The following is a 19841-nucleotide window of genomic DNA, read 5'->3' as shown; positions in this document are numbered from 1 at the left end:
CTGGTGAAAAAGGAGAAAGGTGATGTAGATTGTAAGGATACTGTTTACAGATTGAAGCAGCTTCGCTGCAGTAGTACATGTGTCTCCCCTGTATTACATGTACAGGGACATAGTCAAAGACCTCCATTTTATGGAGACCAACTTTTCATGGAATCATCCTGGGAAAGAGTAGTTGCTAGAGCCTCTGAAGCTCACTGTGCTTGAGTAAGCATTGTAGTCTGTCTTAATAGCCTATGAATATGATGCATGTGTTGACTGCATCTCTCATTAGAAAAATAAATATTTCTGTGTGCAAACATTTCTCTTGACAAAGGAAAATAGTAATCTTAATGTCTCAGAGGTCCTGTTAGTAACTTCTGGTCTAGTCGAGTCAGAATGCATGGATTTTTCTGACCAGTTGTTTTTCTTCACTGAATTCTGTGGGTTTAATATTTAAGGTCATTAAACTTATCCACATTGCTGCAATATTTTTGAGGATTGTATTTCACTCTCAGATTAAAGGAGACCTAAGGATTGCCTCCATTGTTAAATGGGATGCCTCCACTGTAAATTGCTCCACTGTTGAATGTGATAAAATCTAGAGGTCAATCTTCCATGCTGATTTTTTTTTCTGAATACAGGAAAAGCAGTTATGTACTTCAGGAACGAGAGTATTATGGTAATTTGGCTTAAACCTCTGTATTCCTAAGTTTCCCATTTGAATCTGTCCAGAGGTAAAGCAGTATCTTTAAAGATTTCTTACCTGCTTTCTCTGGACACTGCTTTTTGAGATTACAGAGGCATATGTTATATGGTCCTATATGATTCTGATCCTGTACTTGGTGGTCAGTCCTTCTCAGTACTCCCAAGGGCCATTCTTGACTCTGATTAACCTGTCTAGCCAACACTCTGCAGGTGGTTTATATCAGCCATGGTATCAAATACCATGGTATGGTCAGCTGTAAATCATTTGCCTACTCATTAGATTGGATTTCTTGTCCCTGCTGTTATCACCATTACTGCCTTTGCGAGGAATAGTGAGGACTGACATCAGGGTGCAATACTAGAGTGCATCTACACCTCTGTGTGCTTCCCAGGTTCTTTGCTTTCCTGTGTAATTTCCTCAGTGCTGATAAGTGTGGTCCCTTTCTTGTGCTAGGGTTTCTTTATGCATGCACAGTCTACTTCAAAACAGGAATACATCTCTTGGGGACAATAAATAATGTCAGCATTAGAGACAGTGCATTAGGAAAAAAAAAGTTTTCAGATACTGTGTTTCTGCCCTTTGGATCAGACCTTTCTGTACTCTGTCCCCATTATCCTGATTAGTGCAACTAAGGGACTTCTCATTATAAGATTCTTTACTTATCATTTCTCATCAATAGCAAGCGACCAGTGTAGCTGTCTAACATTCAGGTCTTCCAAAGACCTTGGAAGGTTGTTTCAAGGCCTGTAGTGAGGGACAGCAAAGTTCTACTCTTTCCCATACTTCCTTTCCACAGGACATTCCTTTCCATGGACATTCTAATCTTTTCTACTTTTGCTTTCTACTTCTTTCTTCTAACATTTTGTTCACCCTAGCATTCTTATTTGCTGTAATTTATTGTAATTTAGTCTCCTTAGACAAAAATTGCAGGTTTTTTTACTAACTGCTTTACTTTAAAATACATGGGCAAATGAGTAGGATCTGGCCTGAGATTTAACTGATGGGACAGATCATAAAAATAACCAGACTTGAGAAATTTCTGAACGTAGCAAAAATCATTGAAAAAGTGAAAGAAGTTTCAGATAGGAAATTTCACATCTGTTCCTCACCAAAAAGGGTGAGAGATGTCTGAGCTTCACAAGTAATTGAATGAGTGAGGTATAGGGAACCTTTTTGAGAACAAAGTTTCTCAAGGCCAGGTAGCTGTGATGCTGATGTAACCACACTAATAATAGCAGAAGTAGCAGATTTGGGTACAGATGTAGCTGAGTGGCCAGTGGCTGTAGTGGGTTTGCATCCAGGGTTTGGAAGCAAGGGGCTACAGAATTGGCTTCTGTTTGAAGCTGCTAGAAGCTACCCTATGTCCAGCAGAGTCAATGCCAGCTGGTTCTAAGATGGATCCACCACTGGCCAAGGTCAAGCTGATGAGGAATAACAGTAACACCTCTGTGAAAACATATTTAAGAAGTAAAAAAAAATATTGAACAGATGTAATTGCAGCCAGAGAGGAGAGGAGGCAACTATGCAGACGCTTAAGATCAGTGAAAAAGGAGGGGGAGGAGGTGCTCAGGTGCTGAAGCAGAGCCACTATTGGGGAAGACCATGGTGAAGCAGCTGTGGCCCTGCAGCCTATGGAGGTCAACAGGGGTACAGAGGTCCACCTGCAGCTCACAGAGGAACCCCACGCTGGAGCAAGTGGATGCCTGAAGAGGCTGTGAACTGGTGGGAATGCTGTGCTCTTGGCAGGGACCTGCAGACCTGTGGAGAGCAGAGCTCGCACTAGAGCAGGTTTCCTGGTAGGACCTATGACTCTGGTGGAACCCACATAGGACCAGGTTTTGCCTGAAGGGCTGCACCCTTTGGAACAGTGATCTATACTAGAGCAGTTTGTGGAGGACTGTTGCACGCAGGATGGACTCCTGTTGGAGAAGTTCATGCAGAGCTCCCCATGGGAGGGACCCAGCTGTGGAGCAGGGAAGGACTCTTCTCCCTGAGCAGCAATGGGAAAAATATGTGATCAAGTGCCCCCTTTCCCTGAACCATGCACCACTGGGGGGCAGGAGCTGGAGCCTGGGAAAGAGGGAGGGGTAGGGGAGAAGTGTTTTTAAGATTTATTTTACTTCACATTATCCTCCTCTGATTTTATTAAAAATAAACTCAGTTAGTATGCCCAAGTGGCATCTTGGTTTTTCACATTATGGTATTTGGTGAGTGACCTCTCCTGGTCCTTATCCCAAGTCATTATATTTTCTTTCCCCTGCCTGTGGGTGGGAGTGATAGAGCAGCTTTGGTGGGTGCAGGGCATCCAGCCAGGTTCAAGTCACTTTAATGGGGGAAAAATTATTTTGTTACATTATTTGGGAGGAATCAAGTGGATGCGTGGACAAATGGAGTGAAGGCAAAATAGACACCATTTGCACAAGTGAAGCTGTTGGTCAACTTACTTACCTGATAGAGATCTGTACACCTCATGTCCATTCTTTATCCTGTCATAGTTAAGATTTAATATCTTTCAGTGTAGTCTCATTCTCTGTTCAGTGTGTGAGAGTTCTTGAGTGCCAGCAGCTGGAGGCTTGTCTGCACGTCATGGGAGCACATAGTCTTTATGCTAGCAACTGAGAGACCAGATTGATGTATCCTGTGTGTGAATAGCTGGAGAATGGGATCATAAGTTATAAGGACTCCTTGATCTGGGTGCCAGCACATGGATGGATGAGGGTTTGTGTGCAATTTTCTAACAAGCTTGCTTCAAAGCTGGATTGAGTAGCTAGTAGGAGTAGATCTGCCTCTGGAAATACCCAAGGTTTCAGCCAGTACCTGGGAAAGGAGTCTGTTCAGGCATGGATATTAGACAGCCTGTGCTAGTATTTCAGATTCATGAATGTGGTGTGCATGTGAATTTGGTGTGGATTGTGTGTATGTGTGTGTCTTCACTAATAAGCTTCAGTCCTATGAGCTGAAGAGAAGGAAGAGGACTTAGCTATTGGTATTCCTCTTTACTTGAACCTCATAATTGGGTTGGCTTTGTGTTAGTCTGTGTATCTGGTCATGTTGTTGCTATGTATATATTGTGTGTCTCATCTCTCTGGAATGTGTGTTCAGTCCTACCCTAGGGTGGAGCTGCATATTGATCTAGCAGCTATCAATTTCTGTAGAAGTGGGACAGTAGGAACATTTGGGAGGTCAGTGGGTTTTGCTTTGGTAGATTAGGAAGGAAGAATCCTGTGATTACAGAGTTAAAATTAGGGAACTTGCTGAATTCCAAAGCTCTCTTAACACACTCCTCTTCAGGTTAAAATTGTTGGTTTGTATTTCTGTTGCCCCTTTATTCTCTTACCTCCTCCACCATTTTCTGTTGTTTTCCACTACCTCTTTCTTTGCTTATAGACCAATCATATTCTCTTTTTGTTCTCATATCTCCTTCTGTACGATGTCAAATGTTTTCTTAGTGTTCTGTTTTTTCTAAGCATTTATCTGTTTGAACTGTAGTTTGTATTCCAGTCAGTTTTCCAGTTTTTATGTAGTCTAAAAGAAGCAGTGAATTGTATTAATTTTTGTGCAGTGTTTTCATTGAGGTGGTGTATGTAAGTACTTCTGTCACTTTATTACTGAGATTTGGATGTTATAGGAGTTTAAAACTTGTTTCCCAAACACAGAAGATAAAAAAATGCACTCAGAATAAAATAGGTACTGCCTGAGACAGAGAACTTCCAAAACATACAAAGCTGGGTTTGAAGTATTTGGACATGTTCATAATGAGCACTTATGAGGATCCATGTAATAATAAATACCATAAAGAAAACTTGTTGTCTTTTGGTAATTTTCTTTGGAATCTTTATAATACTATATTCAGGGCTTGGCAAAATGACAAAATCTAACAACAGTCTGAAAAAGTGATGTCAGGAAATTTGGAAGACAAAATTTCGATGATGGGCCTTCTGGAAGGGAATTCAAGAGATACCTCCCCTTTTTAAATCAAAGGTAGAACAGCAGAGCTTTCAACTTGACATGAGCATTTTGCTTGCTCTGGTTCAAAATATTGATGTGAAAGAACCACTCCAAAAGCAAAGCATAATTCTTAACCATATCTTCATAGTCTAGTTTTCTTGTAGAAGCAACAAAAGCTAATAAATTCGCTAATTTCAGATATTACTGCTTAATATTAAAAACCAAAGCTGGAATAAAACATTTGCATGTTACGTAAAGATTTCTCATAGAGGAAACATGCAAATAGATGTAGTCATTATGCTATATTTGACTTTTTTTTCAGGTTTTGACGAGTTGACTTGTTATTGTGGTGAATCTGTGATTTACCCCCCTGTTCCCTGTGGCACTCAGCCACCAGAGTGTAAAAAAACATGCACCAGGCCACATGACTGTGATCATCCAGGTAAGTCAAGGCATTCAGTTTTGATTGGGGTTTTTTGGAGTTTTGTTATTGGTTTTTGTTTGGTTGGTTTTGTTGTGTGGTGGGGTTTTTTGTTTGTTTGTTTTAATTTGGGGTTCTTTTAATCAAAATGTAGAAAAGTGTACATAGGTCTATTTGAAAATATATATCCAAGCCAACCAGCTAAAAACTTGCAATGAAAACTACTAATGGTACTTCTCACTGGTAAAAACACTGGTGTTTTTTCTTATTAGTCACAACACATTAATTGCTGTATTCCAAAGATCAAGTGCTGTATTGAAACAGTAGGATAATCTAGGGAACAGTTGGTATCTATGTTTCTTGGAAATTAATTGGCTGATCACAAAATAAGTAATGTGGGTCAGACAGTTTCTGACAAATTTTGCCTGAGAGTAAAACCCTACTCACAAGTTAGAAAATTACCTGCTATTTAATTTAGAGTGTATAGAGATTATTCACATAAACACTTGGCATCATAATTTTTTGTGATGCATAATCCTTCCCATAAATTGTGTAGTTTTGCACTCTCATGCTTAATAGTCTTTACTGTCTTCTTTAATGCATTCAACTGAAGTATACTGATAAAACTGTTACGACTTTTGTATTTCTGTGACTGCAGTGTACCATTCATGTCATAGTGAGGAGAAATGTCCCCCCTGTACCTATCTCACTCAGAAATGGTGTATGGGCAAGCATGAAGTAAGTCTGGACAATTAATGGTTTTGAATACTTAACAATTTTTTACGACTGTAGGCTTAGATTTTTGTGTAGTCTTTGAAATGGAATATGTTACTGGAGTTGGAGTTCAAGGTGATTAAATTGGAGAAGTATATCTTTATTCTATATGCATGCAAACCAACTTTATTGGACTATAGTATAAAACAAAACTCATTCTTTGACCTAAGATCTTTTAGTATTAAGATTCTTATGTGGACAGTGTCAATGAAAATGTGAACAGTAAAAGCACTTTGAGATTTCCATTGATAATTTTTACTGTTAGTTGTCATCTTCTTCCTTTCCTCTTTCAGCTGCGAAGTAATATTCCTTGTCATCTCACTGACATATCCTGTGGACTTCGCTGCAATCAAATGTTAAAATGTGGAATGCACAAATGTAAAAGAATTTGTCATAAAGGAGAATGTCTTATAGATGAAGAATGTAAACAGCCATGTATTATTCCAAGGCTATATTGTAATCATCCGTGTATGGCTCCATGTCATCCTTCTTCACACTGCCCGACAACATCCTGCTGTGCAAAGGTTAGAGACCTAAAGAAAATTCACTGCAAAGTCAGAGATGAATTATATGGTTTAATTATCAGCCAGTAACAGTTGTGACGTGTTTGTATATTGATAACCTAACATTTTGTCTCTAAACTTAAAATACTGATTTTTTTAAAATAAAACTATTCATCACTTTTAGTTAGCCATTATTCCACTAAAATAGGCCATCTAAAATGAATAAGTTTATATCCTTCACGGCAGTAAATTGTCCATGGCAGTAAATAGACAAAACTTTAAAAAGCTGCTCACTTCTGTGATATGGCAGGTTGATCTTCAGTGTGAGTGTGGAAGAAGAAAGGAAAGTATGATATGCTCCGAAGCATCTAATACATATCAAAGGTTGGTATGGTAATAATTATTTCAATTCCTTGCTGGACCTACTGCTTCACAATTTGATTATATTGCAGGTGGTTAGACTTGACTAAATATATTTAGTTCACAAGCTTTTGACTTTTTTGTACTTTGACATGTGGTGGTTTTGGCGGGGGGGAGGGGGGTGTGGTATTTCCCAGAGCTTCTGTACCAGCTATGCTGTATTAGAACTCTTTTTTTGTTTTTTTCCTGTTATTCTGTCAAAGCTTGACTCTTCCATATGTGGAACTCTATTCTACCCACACAGAGCAATTAGGTACAGATGAATTTGTCGACTCCAGATTCAGGCTCCCAAATGTAGGTGATTGCAGTCCATGTGTGACTTGCTGTTCAAGTTTCCGATCTTGTATGATGGAACCTAGTCAGTAGAGATGATGGATGCTGAAGAGTGATTTAAAGTAATTCTGAAATAGCTAAATTTAGGCAGGTGAGCTTTGGCATCTAAATCTCGGGTTTTAATCTTGGGCAAACTGAGCCCTACCCAGCTGTATTTATTGCAGCAATCTCCAGATCCTGTGTCTAAACTTAATTTTCTCTCTCATAGGAGAGAGAGCAAGGAATGAACAAGGAAAAGAAGAAAAATGGGGCTTTGGAACTTTTGAAATGAATATAGCAAAACAGTAATAATAATAATTTTAAAAGTCTTACTCTTAGGCTGTGATTGAAAGGGAGTAAAAAGTTAGTCTAAAGAGTTGGTATATGATCAGAATTCTGTTCTGTATCCTACTTGTTAGGCAACCAAAGTCTGAGATTCTTCCTGTCTTTCAGAGAAGGTTTCTTAGTGATGGGTTTATTTGGAACTGGTATTGGAGGGCGGTTTTTTTTGTCCTAGCCCAGCTTAGGGTATGGTGCTTGGTTTCTGCTGAACGCTGTCCATATTCAAATTCTGACAGAAAATAGTTTAGCTTAGGTACTCAATGCTACCTAATGAAAACAAGGAGAAAAATGTGCTAATTAGAAACAAAAGTTGTAGTCAGTACTTAGTTGAATGCAAGGTACATGTACAGAAGTTTGGTTTTTTTGGTATTTTCATCACTATGAATACAAATCAGAAGACTGGCTTAATGTTGGAATACCAGTTTAAATTGACAATTGCTTGTCATTAATGATAAGTTCAGAAGATAAAATACAAGTCCAGATTTTTGAAGTTCTTTCTCTGCTGTTTTATAACTCGGGCACTGCCTAAATATTCATGCAAGGAAAATGGTTCTTTGAAGCCAATGAAAGATCTTGCATGTGTAAAGTGAATGCATATGTATTTATTTCTCTGATCAGAGCCCAAATCTAGAGGAAGAGAAACTCTTCTGTTTGAAGCAGGTGTTTGTATCAGTTAAAATGTGTTCATATGTGCTTACAAATTACTCTTGACTTGTGATAGTAACGTGCCGGCTAAGTTTGATAACTCCAGCAGTTCAGGTTCCTGAAAGATTATTCTAATTTTGTGGAGATAAGTTGGCCATTTTTCCTACCTATCAACAAACCAAAACAATGATAACAAAAACCCTAAAAAAACCCCCGCAGCAAAGTAAAAGTCAGCAAATTAGGGGAGTATCCAAGTTTTCTCAAAAATTTTAGAGAAATGATAAAACAGCTTTGGGCTTTATCAGTGAATGTTGGTGAAAGAATGCCCAAGGAAACAGGAAATACCTGTGCTGCTATATCTGTACATATGGCACAAATGATTCATATCATCTAATGTCCCATTATCTAGACTTTGGCATCAGCTGATTAATATGAAGTGCCTCTAAGTGATTTTTTTGTTTTATGTAGTATGATTAACGTTTTTCCTGATAGGTGGTTGGTCTTTGAATGTGATGATAAACATACAGAAACAAACATATCCTTTTATTTTAATGTAACAGAAAAGCTAGTTCAAGAGGATACAATGTTTTATTTTTAGGAATTTGTTTGAAAATTTTGTGGGATATTTCCCTAAAAAATTGCTCTGTATTTTAGTTATGCAAATTTTAGCAAAGGAGACTGGGAAGACTTGTTATTGAAGGGAATTTGGAGAATCTTTATAAAGAAAATGGTAATGATCTTGGTAGGCATTTTGTCCTTTCCTTGTGGATTGTGTTAGCCATATTTTCCAAGTAAATTTTAAGTACTTTATAAATTCACTTTAAAGATTTTAGTTGCACACAGGGAAAAATCAGATAAAATGATAGTTAGAGCTATATGGTCAGCTGTAGCTTGTATAATTAGCAAGTGAGGAGAAAGAGTATTTGCCGTGCCTAATTTCAACTTGCATAAGAAGCACGTCCATTTGTTAGTTTTACTTCTAGTTGAGGGAGATGAGAGTAGACTCTTGATTTATGTAACTAGATTAGGTTCCTAAAACTTGGTGATGTAGAACTAGAATTCCAATCTAATGAGAAAAAGATAGGTCTGTCTTACTTCTTCCACCTAGATGTTAAATCTGCACCCTTATATACCTTTTCAGAAGTTTATGTGTTGTCTTAAATGAAATCTACCACTCTCTTTTTCAGAATAGCTGCTATATCTATAGCAACTAAGCTAACAGATCTACAGCTTGGGGATTCAGTGGAAATCAGTAGGCTTATTACGAAAAAAGAAATGAAGCAAGCCAGGTAAGGAGATACGTGTAGTAACATATTTGAAGCCTTTGTGTGTACCTGAAGCATAGGTGACATGCAAAATATACTATTATGGTTATAAAAATGCTAGCTGTAGTACCAGTCTGACTCTACTTTAGCAATATGCTTAGAGTATTTTGCAGTTCTGTGGTGGTTCATGTTTTTTCTTTCATGTAGAATGAGATCTCTGTCATTGTACGGTTGGTTGTTATAATTAAGTGTGGGACGATACAACTGTGGTTTCAGAGTTTTTTTCCTACTCTGCCAACTCATTGGAGTTCCTCTGCATTTTTTCAAGATTTCTAGACAGGGCAATAGACTTTATCTTTTGTTTCAGCAATCCAGTGTTCCTTTCTGGATTATTGATAGGCCATATTTTCTCCTAGTCAGCATCTTAACTATTTACAATATTTTTGTATTACCTGTTTTAGAAGTTTTCATGTTTGTATTTCAGTTTGATTGGTGCTTTGGTGTTGTCATCCTGGCTGGCACCACAAACCTGATTTTAATTTTGTGACGTAAGTTTTCCTTAGGACTGAAATATCTTGTCCCTTTACTGATGTATGATTCCTTTATGAAGTGGTCAACTTTCTCCAGCATCCTTCTGTCAGAAACTTGACTTACTGAAGTATTTGCCTTTGAAGTCCCTAATCTCTGGTTTTAGTTTATTTCTGTTATCATGTCTTCTTTCTTTGTATTGCATTTGATTATTTCAGTGTCAGTCTATTATGTGTGTTAAAATTTAATGTTCTTCTATATTGTGTAAAGTCAAAATAATGACATTTCCCATATACTTGCTTCATGATTTCCTGTACCAAAGCTAGTCCCAGCATACTTAAGAACTTTTGCTATTGTGTTGTAGTCACTAACACATATCTTTCTGTGTGGACACACACTGCTATTTCCTTGAACAGTTGAAATTACCAGAGATGGCTTTTCTTTGTACAAGTCTTTCCTAATATCATACCTAAACTGTGGTAGGTAGCCTTTATTTGCAGAATCACTAGGTCGGAAGAGACCTTCAAGATTATCAAGTCCAACCCATGCCCTAACACCTCAACTAAACCATGGCATCCAATCTTCTTTTTAAACACATCCAGGGATGGTGACTCCACCACCTATGAGGGCAGACCATTCCAGAACTTTATCACTCTTTCTATAAGAAACCTTTTCCTAATATCCAACCTATATCTCTGTTGGCACAGGTTAAGACTGTGTCCTCTTGTTCTGTCAGTTGCTGCCTGGAGAAAGAGACCAAACCCCACCTGACTACAACCACCTTTCAGGAGGTTGTAGAGAGTGATAAGGTCACCTCTGAGTCTCCTTTTCTCCAGGCTAAACAACTCCAGCTCCCTCAGTTGTTCCTCATAGGGCTCATGTTCCAAGCCCCTCACCAGCCTCGTTGCCCTCCTCTGGATGCGCTCAAGCATCTCAATGTTCTTCCTTAACTGAGGGCCCAGAACTGGGCATAGTACTCAAGGTGTGGCCTCACCAGTGCCAAGTACAGGGGAAAAATGACCTCCCTGGTCCTGCTGGCCACACTATTCCTGATACAGGCCAGGATGCCGCTGGCCTTCTTGGCCACCAGGGCATACTGCTGGGTCATGTTCAGCTGGCTGTTGACCAGTACCCCAAAGTCCCTTTCCACCTAGGCACTGTCCAGCCACACCATCCCCAGCCTGTAAGGTTGCAGAAGATTATTGTGGCCAAAATGCAGGACTCTCCTCCTGGACTTACTAAAGGTCATCTTATTGGACTCTGCCCATCCATACAACCATTCCAGATCTTGCTGCAGAGCCTTCCTGCCTTCCAACAGATGAACACATGCTGCCAGCTTAGTGTTGTCTGCAAATTTACCAATGGAAGATTCAATCCCCTCATCCATGTCATCAGTAAAAATATTCAACACAACTGGCTCTAGCACAGGCCCCTGAGAGACACCACTCCTGACTGGCCACTAGCTGGATGCATTACCATTCACCACCACTCTCTGGGCCCGGCTATCCAGCTAGTTTTTAACGCAGCAAAGAGTGCTCTTGTCCAAGCCCATGGGCTGCCATCTTCTCCAGGAGTATGCTGTGGGAGACAGTGTCAAAGGCCTTGCTGAAGTTCAGATAGCCAACATCCACAGCCTTTCCAGCATCCACCAGATGGGTGGCCTAGTCATAAAAAGAGACCAAGTTAATCAAACATGACCTACCCCTCCTAAATCCATGCTGGCTCAGTCTCATCGATGCCCTGGCTGTCCTGTTAGTGCTGCATGATGATGCTCAGTATAAAGTGTTCTGTCATCTTACTGGGTACTGAGGTCAGGCTAAACTGGCCTATAATTGCCAGGATCCTCCTTCCCACGCTTTTTGTAGATGGGCGTCACACTGGCCCACTTCCAGTCATCTGGAACTTCACCAGTGAACCAGGACTGCTGGTAAATGATAAAGAGCAGCTTCACAAGCTCATCTGCCAGCTCCCTCATCACCCTAGGATGGATCCCATCTGGTCCCTTAAATTTATGAACATCCAAGCAGCTCAGCAGTTCTCTGACTGCCTCCTCCTGGATAACAGGGAGGGTATTCTGCTCCCTGATACCATCTACCAACCCAGAAGGACAGTTGTCCTGAGGACAAGCCATCTTCCCACCAAGGACTGAGGTAAAGAAGGCGTTACATACTTCGGCCTTCTCCTCATCTGCAGTTACTAAGTTCCCTCCCTCATCCAATAGAGAGCAAAGGTTGGTCTTACCCTTCCTTTTGCCATTAGTATATTTGTAAAAACATTTTTTATTATCCTTTACAAAATTGCCAAATTAAGTTTGAAGTGAGCTTTGGCCTCCCTCATTTTTTTCCTACATGCCCTAGCAACCCCCTTAAATACTTTCTGAGAGCCCTGACCCTCATTCCAAAGATGACACATCCTCTTTTTATTCCTAAGTCCTTTCAAAACCTCGTTGTCCATCCAGGCTGAACATTTGCCTTGTGAACTCATCTTTTGGCACACAGGAACAGTCTGTTCTTCTGCCTTCCAGATGTCTGTTTTGAAGCACACCCACCTTTCCTGAATTCCTTTGCTTTTAGGGTTGCTTCACTAGGTACTCTCTAAATAATCGCCTAAATAGGCCAAAGTCTGCCCTCTGGAAGTCCAGTGTAAAAGTCTTATTGAAGTCCTCCTGATTCACCAAATAGCAAGAACTCTAATTTCATGATCACTGTGCCCCAAGTGGCCTTCAGGCACCATATCTCCCACCAGCCTGTCTCTGTTTGTAAACAATAGGTCTAACACAGTCCCTCCCCTGGTGGGCTTACTCACCAGCTGTGACAAAAAGTTGTCCTCCACGCACTCTAAAAACTTCCTGGACTGCCTCTTTTCTGCTGTATTAAGTTCCCAGCAGATGTCTGGTAGGTTGAAGTCACCTACAAGAACAAAGGCTGGTGATCTTGAAACATTCTCCAGCTGCTCACAGAATAAGTTGTCCGCCTCTTCTTCCATTTCGTGTGGATGATAAGACTCCCAGTAGGATGTCAGCCTTGTTGGGCTTACCCTTAATTCTTACCCATAGGCATTCAACTTCGTCGTCATTAGTTTCAATACCCATGGGATCAAAAGCCTCCCTAATATAAAGGGCCACGCCTTCACCTCTTCTCTATTTCCTGTCTCTTCTAAAGTGCTTGTAGCTATCCAGTGCAGCGCTCCAGCTATGTGAGTTGTCCCACCACGTTTCCATGATGGCCACTACATCATAGCTTTCTTGCTGTACCATCGCTTCCAGTTCTTGTTTGTTACCTGTGCTGCATGCAATAGTGTACATGCAGCTCAGCTGGGCTGCTGATTTCACCCCTAACTCAGGCTTACCACCCTCGGGCCTGCTTCCAGACAGCCCAGCTACATCCCCTTCCCCTTTCAAACCTAGTTTAAAGCCCTCTCAATGGCATCTGCCAGTTCATGAGCTAAAATCCTTCTGCCCTTAACAGAGAGATGGAGCCCATCCAGTTTCAGCAGCCAGGTGCCACAAAAGTTGACCCATGATCAAAGAACCCAAAATTCTGCTGATGACACCAACCCTTGACCTTCTTGTTGACAATGTGGGCTCTCCTCTTCCTTTCAATGTTTTTCACTGCCACCAAAGGGACTGAGGATAACACTACCTGTGCTCCTGCCCTATCAACAACTTGACCCAGTGTCCTAAAGTCCCTTTTAATTTCCCTGACACTCATCTTTTCAATCTCATCACTGCCAACCTGGAGTATCAGCAGTAGGTAATAATCAGAGGGCTGAATCAGCCCAGGGAGTCCCTCAGTAATATCCCTGGGCCCCAGGGAGGCAGCAGACCTCCCTGTGGGATGGGTCTGGTTGACATATGGGGCCCTCTGTTCCCATCAGAAGGAAGTCACCCACTACAACTACCCTTATTATTTTATTAATATCAGAGGTGGTGGTCCGTTGGAATGGATAATAGAAGAAGAGTAATTGAGAGGCCTGCTGGGCAGATAATTTTCTTCTACGTTATCTGGCTGACCCTCTAGATCCAGAGCCTCATACCTATTCTGAATTGGCACCTGGGCAGGTGATGGGGGTTGGGAGGAATTTCTATTACCTCCCCGAGTAGGGACCCATTTTCACTCCCCTTCATCCACCAGGTGTCCTCCTATTGCCTGACAGTGGGAGTCATGTGAGTCCTCTGACTCTTGGTGGGCCTCCCTCAAGGATGGAACTGCGGAACTATACCAATCTATTTCACTTTCAATTTACCAATATAACATCTAGTTCAGAAGCTTTTTTCCTCAGTTCCTATACAACCTTGGTAACTGCTGCTCCTGTTCAAGACTTGGAGAAGAGATTGGGTGCTCAAAGATCTTTGATTATTGCTTGTTTGTTTATTTTTAGCTCTGTCTGTTCTAATACGATAAAATATTCTCACATGTTCTTGATACTTCTTTAGGCTGTGATAATATGACACCAACATGCTACAGTTTGAAAAGTATGAGGGGCAGCAGTGATTCTAATTTTAGTTTTCTTTCATAATTCAGGTTGCAATGTGACGAAGAATGCTTAGCTATTCAGAGGAACAGGTGGGAAATTAACTTGCTTCCTTTTTTTTTTTTAATAGAAGTAGTCTAGTTTTGGAAAGGCAATGCTATGTAGAGAAGAAATCTTTTTCTTCATGACCTAGAGAACAGATAAATGTGGAGATGATTCCTGTTATAAAGATCTATATTGAATGATCAGAAATCTTGCTAGAATATTCTAGCTCTAAATGAGTAGTTTCAAATGTACAGACCTTCTATTTTGCAAGCTGTTAATTAGTATTAGTAACCTGTAACTTAATTCTTCTATAACATGTGGAAGGTTGGGGGGATTTATATGGGGTTTTTTTTTGTTTGCTTATGTTTTGTTATATTTTGGGGTTTTTTTCTCCTACCCTCAAATTCAGGCGCCTTGCTGAAGCTCTTGAAATAGATGATAATTCTGATCCTTTTAACATCCGTTCTTCTGGACCAAAGTACAGTGACCTTTTAAAAGAAGATGCAAGGTATGTGTTTTAATGATGGCAGGTGTCATAAATCAACAGTGTTGAGAGCAAGATGGAAAGTGCAGAACAGTTCTATTTACTCTTCTAAAAATAGCTGCCTTGACATTAGAAGGCAGTTAAAGCAAAGAAGTTGATATGCACTTCTCAGGACCTCCCAAATGAGAACCTGAAAAGTAAAAAGTGCCTGACAGGTTACTTTTTTCAGTAATCTGATTTAAAATGGTAACATGATTTTACACCTTTCTCACTATGAATGATTTAAAATGGTAACATGATTTTACACTTTCTCACCTGTACTTTTCACATCTCTACTGCTTTTACTCAGAACCAACTTCTACTTCAGTGCTCCATTTCAAAACAAAGACAAAAGTGATGACTAAATAATGAAATTATTATTATAATTATAACATTTAGACTATCATAGCCTACTGTTCTTTCTACCAGGTCCCATTTTTTTTTGCCATACTGCTTTTATTTTAAAAGAAATGGAATTATTAAAATGTTGGATGCAGAGCAAAGCCTGTGCCAGTGTGACTGCATAGAGAGTTGCTAGACTGAGGCATCCTAAAATGAGACAATGGGAAATCAAGGTAATATCAAAACCACCACACCAATAAATACTTTGTAATCTGGAATGACAAGAAGGGATCAGACACATTTTTTAAAAGATGTTGAGGTGATGTGTCATCTGAGAGTTTTTACTCTTGTGTTTGTAGGCATGACATTAGTTTTTACCAGGTCTAAGTTTTGTAGAACAGCTTAGTATGTTTTCTTCTTCCTCCAGTATTCTAATGCTGCATAAATTTCATTGTTTTGTAAGGATGTTTGCTACTTGAAAATCCTTTATTTAATTTGCTGATATTTTGAAATAAGTGAAAATTTTACATAAGCAACATTCAGAATATAAGAGTAAGTTACATCTTCTTTACTTCCAACTGATGAACCTACTGCAAAATAGGAGCTGAATGTTTTCATTGTGGGCTACTGTTTTATTCGTATTTGCATTTAAAAGTGTATTTTATAAGGACTATTCTCTTAGTTGTCTGTAGAATATGTTTCGCTTCATCTTCTTCAGAAAACACAGCACACACTTTCAGTACAATAAGAAGAGGAAAGTTTTGCATTGTGTGTATAGTCTACTGTGGTTTTTTGGAGAACAGTTCTGTCTCATCTTTCTACCAGCCACTACCCATAGTGCAAGTGTTCATCTTTCATGTACAGAACTGACCAGGATCATGCACTGTACTGCAGAAGGTCGAACAGATACCTTGAAAAGTAGCCTTAATGCTTTCACATTCCTCATTCTTTCTGTGATTTTACTTGTGTTTCTTTTGTACCCTCTTTACACTGGTAATTTACAATAAACAAATACACCATGGTTATTCTTACTGAGTCATAGCTAAAGCAAAAGTTTTTGTTAATCTTCAAGTCAATTACTTTGTACATTGAATTACTGGATTTCATTTATGTAGTATTACAGATAAATGAGTTTCTACTTATAGTAACATAGCTCTCTATACAAGAGCAACAATTTGTGAATCTTTGGCTTTATGAATTTTCTTCCTTGACTGCTCCTGATGATCTTTTGTCTCAGTAGTCTAGCAAAAGATTTGTCTTTCCATCAAGATGGTGAGATCCAGATATTGTATCTTTTACAGTATGTTTTTCAGGTGGCTCAGTATTCTGAATAATTTCTGACAGATTCATTTATTCTTGCTTGAGTGCATGACTCCAGTAATGCAGGAGTTCAAGGGTTGTGGCTTTCTACAGAGCATAAGTTATATGCAGGATCTTAGAATGATTGAGAAACATGAGAGTTGTCTCCCTGTGCATTCAGAGTCATTGCCTCAAGAAGGTAGCAGCTACCAAAGTCATTACTAGAATGCCATATTATCTTCTTTAGGCAATTAGTTGATCTGTGTAGCTGATACATTGTCAAGAGCTGAAAGAAATGTTTACCTAAAAATGAAGAAAACTTGAGAAAGCTGTAGGAATTCCTGATTTTGAGGTGTAATCTTTAATTACAGAATCCTAAAGCTCCCAAAATGCAGTACAACTCCAGGTAAGAAGATAAGCGAGCGTAAGCCTACCAAGATAATATGTTTCCTTTGCAGGACAGTGGCAGGAGAAGGGGGCACCAGGAATAGCATGGTAATGCTAATCTTGCTGATGTGTTTGTCAGGATCTGATAAGGAGTCAAAAGAAGTCTCTCCACCATATAGCTTTACATGAGGAGATACTCTGCTGCTGAGGGGAATCCATCTTGTAGCATGGAGATGGCTACCAACTGAGCACAGATCAGAGGGTACAGTTCCACTGGCTGGACACCTCAGCACTGACCTTTCTAAGAAACTTCAGAAATACATACAGAGAGTAAGCAAATGCTCAGGTTGATCTGTTGACATGAAGTTGGAGGATAGATCAGCACAATATCAGTGTCCAATTGGACATTGATGATGTTGAGGCTGCTATTTGATGAATTAAAACTACTGGAGAAGGAGAGATGCCACATGAGCTGACTCTGTATTTCACACCATAGGTGTCTGGAGATCTCTTTCTTTTTAACTCTACCCAATTCAAATCCTTTTTCCAGTTCTCCCAGTGTTATACTTCTGTCTAATGAAGACCAAGGAGTTCTCATAGCTACATTCAGTACCTGTGTATTCTTGCTAAACCTGGAAGGTTTGTTTACTAGTGATGGGCTAAATCCATCGTATCTGATCAAGTGCTGTTGGTTGCTGAGCTATTCAGTGTTGACATTTTGCACATTTGTTTGAGACCATTTTTATGGTCTTGATGCTACATTGACTTCAGCACCCAGAACTTTGGTAGGTCATCTACCAAAGATAGTTGTACTTGCTTTGGTAGGCACTTCTTAACTGGTTAAATTCTGATGTCATTCACAAAGTAGTACTGTGTTGGTATGGAATATTGCCTGGGTTTTGAAGAATTACTTACTACTAACCAGCTTTGAGATATGAAATCTTCATGTAGTCTTTTTTCCCCATGGGGATGGTGGCCTAACAAATAGCAACCTTACTTTTAAAGTTAGTTTACTTGCTTATTTAAGAACAGAGCACAAAGTTCACCTTTACGTGAAAGACTCAAAGTACTGTGATGAAGGTAGTTACCAAAAAATACTTCAAACAAATCCTTAGTATCTCACATCAAGAATGTTTTATTTGCTTGCCAATAGCCTTATGCCGCTTCTTGAATTCTTCATAATTTGTTTTGCTAGGGGAACTGAAGACCAAAATCAGTGAACTTTGTCTTGGAAAAGAACTCCACTTTGTTTACCCTATCCCCATTTTTGTGTCTCATCACATCTTGTAATTAAGTAAATTAATGACACGTAATTTAAAAACACCAAAATGGCAACTTCAAAATCTATGTTGTTCATTTGAAAATGTAGAATTGTATTGTCAGACAGTAGAACCATGTCATAGAATTTTATTCTTGGTTACAGTTGTTGAAGAGGAAATAATTATTTTTGTAATAGTGATGACACACTAACAGTCTTTTGATGTGAATGAAGCTTTTGCTTGAGTCATTTGTGTTCTTGTTTTTTCATTTTGTTCTTGTTGAAAAATACTACAAAATAGAAAGATATTTTATCTTTGTTCACTCTCTTGCCTTGTTAACCTAGAATGCTGTTCTTGCAGGAAGGATATAAAATTTGTCAGCGACATTGAGAAGGAAATGAGAATGCTTGTGGAAGCTGTGAATAAGGTCAGTGTTCATATAAGAGTTTGATATTACTGAACTTTATTAATACTCATAGTTATGGGTTGACACTAGATCTGTTTGGGCTCCAATATAGTGCACAGTTTATTGTAAAAAGAACAAAAGTTTTGGGAGACCTAGTAGTTCAGGATTACTTTGCTGCCAAACCTTTCTTAAGGATTCAAGCAGTGCTAGGCTTTAATGCATCAATGGCTTATCACCAATTTTTGGATCTCCATTAATAAAATATTGTTAAAGATGATGTTTAAACATTCCGACTTTGAGAAGGAAAGCCTAGGTACTTCTGATCCCTGTAGTGGAACTTGCTCACAGATTTTTGGATACCTTCCTATATTTGCCAGTGCATAAGGTTGTCCTCTTTCTTCTATAAGAAAACCTGGATTCAGCCACAGTGTTTAAGAGACTCCAGTATACTTTGAGAGGTTGATACCACAGACACAATCATATGTTTTTCAGTGATACCACATTCAGCTATGTCAGGATAGCTTGCTGCTACTCCATGAAAGACCCAGTATATGTGGTGCAAAGGACCATGTAAACTATACTATCCTCAGTTGCCCTTAGCTCAAGAAGGAGCTAATCTTCTGTAAAAAGCATAGTTTTGAGCTCCCTAGGCCCTAACGACAGTTACTTAACTTTATTCCTTTAAAAAATTATGGATGATATTTCTTAAACAATCTTGGTGCTTATCCATCTGTCTAATGTTCTTGCCCATTGTTTTTATCATTAGAATGAAAGACTAAAATGAGTCAGTCTGTGTCTAGTTATCAAAGGGGCCCCGTGGGGTCATCTAGTCCAAGCTCCGAGCTCAAGCAGGGTCATCCTAGAAAGAACATTGCATGGGATTGCATCTAGACAGATCTCCAGTGAGAGAGACTCCACCATCTCTCTGGACAATCTGTTTCAGTCTTCAGTCACCTGCACAGTAAAGTTCTTTCTTATGTTCATGTGGAACTTCCTGTGCATCAGTTACTCCCTAATGCCTCTTTTCCTGTTGGTTGGCACTATTAAGTGGCCACCTATTAAGTGGCCAACTATTAAGCTGCCTGGCTCCATCCTCCTGACACTCTATCTTCATATACTTATTGACAAAAGAAATAATAATAAATAAAATCCTATTTGACATCTCTTCTTGAGGCACAATAGGCCCAACTTTTTCAGCCTATGTTTGTGAGATGCTCCAGTCCCCTGTCATCTTTGTAGCCCTCTGCCGGACTTGCTCCAGGAG

General features: G+C 39.4%; 1 protein-coding gene across 3 annotated transcripts in view; it reads left to right on the top strand.

Moving 5' to 3' along the window:
• The window catches only part of NFX1 (nuclear transcription factor, X-box binding 1), an 85654-nt gene that overhangs the window by 52211 nt on the left and 13602 nt on the right, over positions 1-19841 (top strand). For all 3 annotated transcript variants that reach the window (XM_066557512.1, XM_066557504.1, XM_066557521.1), the window contains exons 14-21: positions 4956-5075; positions 5713-5792; positions 6122-6352; positions 6642-6715; positions 9238-9339; positions 14367-14408; positions 14771-14869; positions 18532-18598. In XM_066557512.1, the coding sequence (XP_066413609.1) occupies positions 4956-5075; positions 5713-5792; positions 6122-6352; positions 6642-6715; positions 9238-9339; positions 14367-14408; positions 14771-14869; positions 18532-18598 (815 nt within the window). The remainder of the gene's footprint in view (positions 1-4955; positions 5076-5712; positions 5793-6121; positions 6353-6641; positions 6716-9237; positions 9340-14366; positions 14409-14770; positions 14870-18531; positions 18599-19841) is intronic.

The sequence above is a fragment of the Molothrus aeneus genome, chromosome 1 (assembly GCF_037042795.1).
Source record: "Molothrus aeneus isolate 106 chromosome 1, BPBGC_Maene_1.0, whole genome shotgun sequence".
NCBI classification, from domain to species: Eukaryota; Metazoa; Chordata; class Aves; order Passeriformes; family Icteridae; genus Molothrus; species Molothrus aeneus.
Note: the sequence above shows the minus strand (reverse complement) of the source record. Positions and strands in the feature narration are given on the sequence as shown.